Source organism: Cyprinodon tularosa, unplaced genomic scaffold (genome assembly GCF_016077235.1).
Source record: "Cyprinodon tularosa strain WSP-4 unplaced genomic scaffold, ASM1607723v1 ctg38, whole genome shotgun sequence".
Taxonomy (NCBI): Eukaryota; Metazoa; Chordata; class Actinopteri; order Cyprinodontiformes; family Cyprinodontidae; genus Cyprinodon; species Cyprinodon tularosa.
In genome coordinates this window covers 1,076,995-1,083,501 of record NW_024039096.1, presented here as the reverse complement: position 1 = coordinate 1,083,501, position 6,507 = coordinate 1,076,995, and the positions used below count along the sequence as shown (strand labels likewise).

Genomic DNA, 6,507 nt, shown 5'->3' with positions numbered 1-6,507 from the left:
GTAGCTTTAAAAGAAGAAAAATGCATAAAAATGATTTCAATGGTAAGATTTGTGTAGAAGTTTGAAATGAGTCTTTGTTCATCTTTTTTTTTTAAAAAAAGGTCAAGCTTTTTTTTTTATCTTTCCAAGTTGTTGCACTGATGTTATGTTACTGAAACCATTGTGTTGCTTAATAGGTGAAATGAAAAATATAGCTTAGTTTGGCAAAATTAGGATTTGAAAAAATAAGATTTCATATCGAGCAAAAAATATTACATAGAGGAGATAATAAGCTGATGTTCCTGAAAATTGTTTGCACACGAGTCTTCTTTTGCTTTCAAGCTTTCAACAGAAAAAAATATGAGATTTTTGGTAATTTTCCCCATTTCTAAAACATAGTTTTTTTTTTAGTACTTTTGCCACAAGGTGGAGCCAAAGCATCACAATAGAAAGCTCCAAACCAACTTGAAGAGCAATGTGCTGTATTGAACATGTTTGGTCATTTGTAACTGTTTTGTAAAACGTGTTAGAGAGATTTTTTAATTTTATTCTGCTGATTATTTTCTAGAAAATATCTGCAGCTTTATTAAATAATGTGCTTTTTCACTCAAATATTTGGCTGAAATGTTTGTAATTATCCTACAATCTGATAGTAACTAATTCAAATAAATGATGACTTCACTAATACAAGAGTCCTACTATATCACTAATATCAATTTATTCTTTCTTTCTTTCTTTCTTTCTTTCTTTCTTTCTTTCTTTCTTTCTTTCTTTCTTTCTTTCTTTCTTTCTTTCTTTCTTTCTTTCTTTCTTTCTTTCTTTCTTTCTTTCTTTCTTTCTTTCTTTCTTTCTTTCTTTCTTAAAAGCGGTGGCACCCCGTCTTTGGAATGAACTCCCCCTGTCCCTGCGCTCTCTGGACTCGGTGGACATCTTTAAAAAACAGCTAAAAACACACATGTTTTCACTAGCCTTCCAAAGCACATAGCCTGTTGTTTTATTCCCTTATTTATTATAGCTTTTATTGCATTTTATCTGTTTTTACTTGTGTTGTTTTTATGTTATCATGTGAAGCACTTTGTGACTTTGTCTGTGAAAAGTGCTATACAAATAAAGTTTACTTACTTACTTACTTACTTACTTTCTTTCTTTCTTTGTGAAGGGAATAGGATGGATCATTTACAGTGCAAGTATTTTGCAATTCCCAAGCGTAAATGATTTAATTCTCTGATCAGTGAAGCAAAAACTTCAATTCATTTTAGTAGAAGTAATAACATAAATAATTGTACAGGGGAAAATGTTGAAACTATGTTTATTTTTGATGGTTAAAACCAGAGTAAAAGCTGAATTTCTGTTATTTTTTCCACTTTAAATTATGAATAATAAAACAGTTTTTCTCTCTGTGGAGTTATAACAACATTGTTTATTCTGATGTTGATGGATAATGTTTTGTGAATAAATCTCAGGTCAATTTCAACATCAATTGTCAAAATAAGTTTTTTCTTTATGTCTTTTATGTGTTTAATGTTTTAGACGCTCGGGTGAGAGAGCGCCTCTGTATGCCCTGCAGTTCATAACTCCTCCAGCAGGAGGCGCCAGAGTAACCCTCAGCTGACCGTGACGTCAGCCGGGCTGAAGGTGGTGCTGGCTGAGCCTCCAGGATTCCTCCTCAGTCAGAGGAGCAGCAGGAGGAGATCCGACCGGCCGGTGGAGCAGGAGCAGGAGCAACAGAGAGAGAACAGAAACATTTCCTTTCAAACATGGTTTTATTTTTCTCCTGCGGATGATTATTCCTCCAATCATTTAACCAGGTATGGATGAATTATTTTTGCATTTTAAAACTGGAAGTCATGTTTGAGTTTCTAGAGCTGAGAGGTTTCCAGGGAATTGGGGGAAGTTTTCCACTTGATATATTGTTAGAACAAAAAGATGAAAGGTGCCGCCGTCTGCATGAGAGGATGAGCTCTGCTCTCTTCCTGCACAGTTAGATTTAGTCAGAGGTCAAAACCCTCAGATCTGAAACATGACTGTGCATTTTCTCTGCAGCTCAGCGTCCGCTGCTTCACCACCTTATAGGATGAATGCAGAATAGGCCAGAGTGCAGAAGCAGCTGTGTGATGATGGGCATCAGGATGTCAACAACAACCGGATTAGAGCAGCTGCTGCTGCAGCAGTGCTGAGGGAAGCCCTGGATACATATTGCTTCCTCTGGATTGAAATCAATCAGCCTGAAGGAAAAGACTTTCTGCTTAACCGTCTTAAGAGGATTAGGCAGAGCAAATAAGACTAACACAAGCACAAACGTCCAATTAACTGTTGTTTGGCTCCTTAATGTAGGACTGAATATACAAGATTATTTATTATAGTCTAAATGTGGAGGAAATCAGTTTAGACTGACTAGTGTCTTAAAAGCAATTACCGTATTTTCACGACTATAAGGCGCACTTAAACGTCTTTTTTCCCTCAAAATGTGCGGTGCGCCCTATGGTGCGGTGCGCCTTATGTGTGTTGTAACTGTGACTTTTGAGACCACCTCATTGAGGAGATGATGAAAGAGTGGCTGAATGTAAGGAGACCAGGTGTTTTTTTTTCCACTCATCACCATCGCTGTTAATATGTAACTCCATGCGTGCCCATCTCACAGCTGATGTGAAAAACATGGGGAAACAAATTAAGGCTGTGCTCGCTGTTCAACCTCTGGACATCGGTGTGAACCGGACCCAGCAGGTGCAGCAGAAGCAGCGAGTTTACATGCAAAGTCAATGGTTGACGCGCGTATAGGCGCAGCAAAAGGTCCCGCAGCGCATTTTGAGCTGCAGGTGCAGCACGTCGGGAGCGTTTAAGCATCTGACGCACCGCCAACACGCTGCTGCTGCTCGAGATGGAAAAATTGAAGTTTTGCTGCTGGACGCGCCGCATCAACCAATCAGGGAAGCTGATCTGGGAGCTGACAGCGAGACAGACACAGCGCTCTGATGACATATGATATTAACGCAAATGAAACGGGCTGGATGGATGAGAAGATGATGAAAGGCAGGTGTATGTGAGGAGACCAGGTGCTTTTTTCCACGCATCACCATCGCTGCGTGCCCATCTCACAGCCGATGTGAAAAAAAGGTGAATCAAATGAACGCTGTGCTCGCCGTTATCCCGGGGGTCTGACAAAGGAACTTCCACCGCTCGACATCAGTGTGAAGCGGCCGTTCAAAGTAAGGCTGCGAGCGGCGTGGGAGCGATGGATGACAGACGGAGATCACAGTTTCAGGATAAGTGGAAGGCAGCGCCGGGCAAGTTACGCCACCGTTTGCGGATGGATTGCAGATGCTTGGACTAACGTGTCTGCTGGCTCTGTTGTTCAAGCTTTCGCAAAAGCCGGCATTATTTCTGAGGAGCCGCGCTGCACGGAAAGTGACTGACAGCGAAGAAGGGGAAACTGGCATGTCTGATTTAGCGCAGCTGTTTTATTCAGAAACAGAGGATGATGACTTTGATGGGTTTGATTAATACTTTGTAATAAATACATGAATAAAGCACAAACATACTCAGTTTTGCTCCCGCTCTATTTTTCTACCTGAAAACTTAATTCAACAGCAGCCTCTGGGCGGGTCTCCTCCTCTTCACCACGGTGGCTGGCAGGTGTTTTTTCATCTAAATAATCTAAATCTTGCAGCTATATTTGCTGTGATCAGGGGGAATAAAGTAGTTTTAATATGTTTTTAAGTGAGAAAGGCCACCTGAAAACTTAATTGCAGTCAGTTCATCCAGATTATCTATTTCTGTCGGAGGCGCTCAGACCCCCACATACCAGCGGATCACCGACAGCAGAAATCCCTTCAACAGCAGCCTCACCGCGGTGGCTGGCAGGTGCTTTTCATCTAAATAATTTAAACTGCAGGCACCAGGATACCGGCAATAAAAGCGAACATATTCCGTCGGCAGGTTTCAGGATTTTAAGTTAATTTAGGAGTGATCACAGCGCTGTGTCATCTGCGATATGTCTGTCTCACGGCCAGCTCGCAGGTTTGATTAATACTTTGTAATAAATACATGAATAAAGCACAATCATACTCAGTTTTGCCCCCGCTGTATTTTTAAAATACGCAGTAGAGCTATTTAAAGGTAGTAGAGGACATGTACCTGTATATAAAAAATGCGCCCTATAGTCCGGTGCGCCTTATGTGTGTGTTAAATACAGAAATGGGACACATAACTGAGACTGCGCCTTTTAGTACGGTGCGCCTTATGGTCGTGAAAATACGGTATATCAATTTTTTTGCAAAACTTAAAGGATTTGTATTAATGTGCATCATCTTTCACGGTAAAATCCAACTTTACTCCTTTTATCTGCTTTGTGTTTTTGTAAAAATCGACCTCTTTTTTTTGTTTCTGAACTGCTCAAAATCAGCTTGATGGAGTGAATAGAATCTATCGGTAAACATTTTTAAGGTCTAACGACAGAATCTTGATTAGATCCAAGCTGGGACTTTAACTAGGTCAACTGAGTTAACTAATAAGCTGTGATTTGAACCATTCCTTTGCATTTTAAGGGTCATTGTCTTGTTGGTAGATGGGGGGAGGGTGTTAAATCTTTACCCCATTACCAAAAGTTTGCAGCATCTTGATACATTTACTTTAACTGAAGAAAAACATCCCCACAGCATGATGCTGCCACCACTATGTTCACCAGGGTGATGTGTTGTCATCATTTTTCCATTATTTATTTTCTGCGCGTCGGTCGGTGTCGTCTCAACCAGGTTTGTTGATGTAAACTCGACAGGTTGCGACACAGACGGTTGTTTTCCATCACGTTGCATCAGATGGTGGAATTCAAACTCTTCCACTCTTATCATCGATGCTTGACACTGAAATAGTTCACATTGCAGACAGGCTGAACTTATCTTTTCATTGAATGTTAACCCAAGCTTTTGCTCTGTGTTTTGATAAGGTCTCCAGTCATCGTCCAGTCCTGTCAGCCTGTTTGGATCTGCAAGTTTCAAGGAATCTGCCACCTCTCCTCAGCGGGTGTGAATTCTTGGTCCGAATCATGGGGAACCAGCTGACCGACATCGCCCCCACCTCGTCCTTCCTGCCCAGCTTCCAGTGTCTGCATGTTGTGGTGATCGGCTTGGACTCAGCTGGGAAAACCTCCCTGCTCTACAGGCTCAAACTGAAGGAGTTTGTGAAAACAATCCCTACTAAAGGTTTCAACACGGAGAAAGTGAAGGTGGCAGTGGGGGGGGCCCGGGCCACGAACTTCCAAGTGTGGGACGTGGGCGGTCAGGAGAAGCTGCGGCCCCTCTGGAAGTCCTACACCCGCCGAACGGATGGGATAGTGTTTGTTGTGGACTCCACTGAGTTGGAGCGTTTGGAGGAGGCTAAAGTGGAGCTCCATAAGATCACCCGCACCTCAGAGAACCAAGGGGTGCCGGTGCTGATCCTGGCTAACAAACAGGACCTGGACTCGGCCTTGTCCGTCGGCGAGGTGGAAAAACTGCTGTCCGTGCATGAGCTCGGCATCTACACGCTGTACCACGTGCAGGGCTGCAGCGCCGTGGACGGACAGGGGCTGCAGGCGGGCCTGGAGAAACTCTACGAGATGATCCTGAAGCGGAAGAAGACGGTGAAGCACAGTCGAAACAGAAAGAGATGAACTCTGAGCTCCGGGATTGTGGGCATAACCTCGAGGAGATCCTCTCAGCGTTGGGACACTTCTAGGCTCAATGAGCCGTTTTTTTTTTTCCTGAAGGAGAGCAATTTGTGCCAACAGAAAAACAGCAATTATAAACTGCCTTCAGGGGTCAGCAGAAATGGACTTGCTCATAAAACCGAAGCAGTATTGACTTTCTTGGCGTTGGTGCCGTGGAAAGCTGAACCATTTGATATCGACAACAGTCAGTTATCACTAAGTGCTTGTTTAGGCCATACTTAAAGAGGATTTCTAAGAAGGACTAAAAACATTTATATGAAAAGATTCTAGAGAAGAAAAACCCTCCCGTTTCACAGAGAGGCTGTTTTTAATTCTTTCTAAAATATTTATTGGATGCTTCTTTGTGGACAGAGGCCAGAGTTCTCCTAATAATGCGACGTGAAGCAATGTTCTGTGGTTTCAGAGTATTAATTATTCACTAATAGAAAGCACATTCCTGTCATCAGCACATGCAGATGTGAAGTTTCAGTTGTTATCATTCCAATGTTTATACAAATTGTACATTTTTGTAAATTTAGAGGCTGAATAAATCCTTAACCCTGTATGGAAAATTGGCATCATTGCACTTTAAGCATAAAATCACGTAAGTTATTTATTTAAAGGCAAAAAGTTGCACTCTTTCTTCTGTTTTGGAGGCTGTGAGTCGGGTTACCGTCTGTGCATCAGAGCACACAGAAACTAATGAAACAGATATTTCCCTCTGGGGTTAACTTGATCTGAAGGAGAGTCACTATGAAACTGCAGATAACAAGAATTGCATGCTGTTCTTCCATCACATTCATGAAATGTTTGCACAGCACCCATTTGGACTTTAAAGTCCTGAG

The 6,507-nt window shown here is 42.0% G+C and overlaps 1 protein-coding gene across 1 annotated transcript; it reads left to right on the top strand.

Moving 5' to 3' along the window:
- Positions 1–1,628: 1,628 nt before the first annotated feature.
- On the top strand, positions 1,629–6,234 carry arl4d (ADP-ribosylation factor-like 4D). Its single transcript, XM_038297041.1, has 2 exons — positions 1,629–1,787; positions 4,922–6,234. The coding sequence occupies exon 2, from the start codon at positions 5,021–5,023 to the stop codon at positions 5,624–5,626; it is 606 nt and encodes a 201-aa protein (XP_038152969.1). The 5' UTR covers positions 1,629–1,787; positions 4,922–5,020; the 3' UTR covers positions 5,627–6,234.
- Positions 6,235–6,507: the final 273 nt, after the last annotated feature.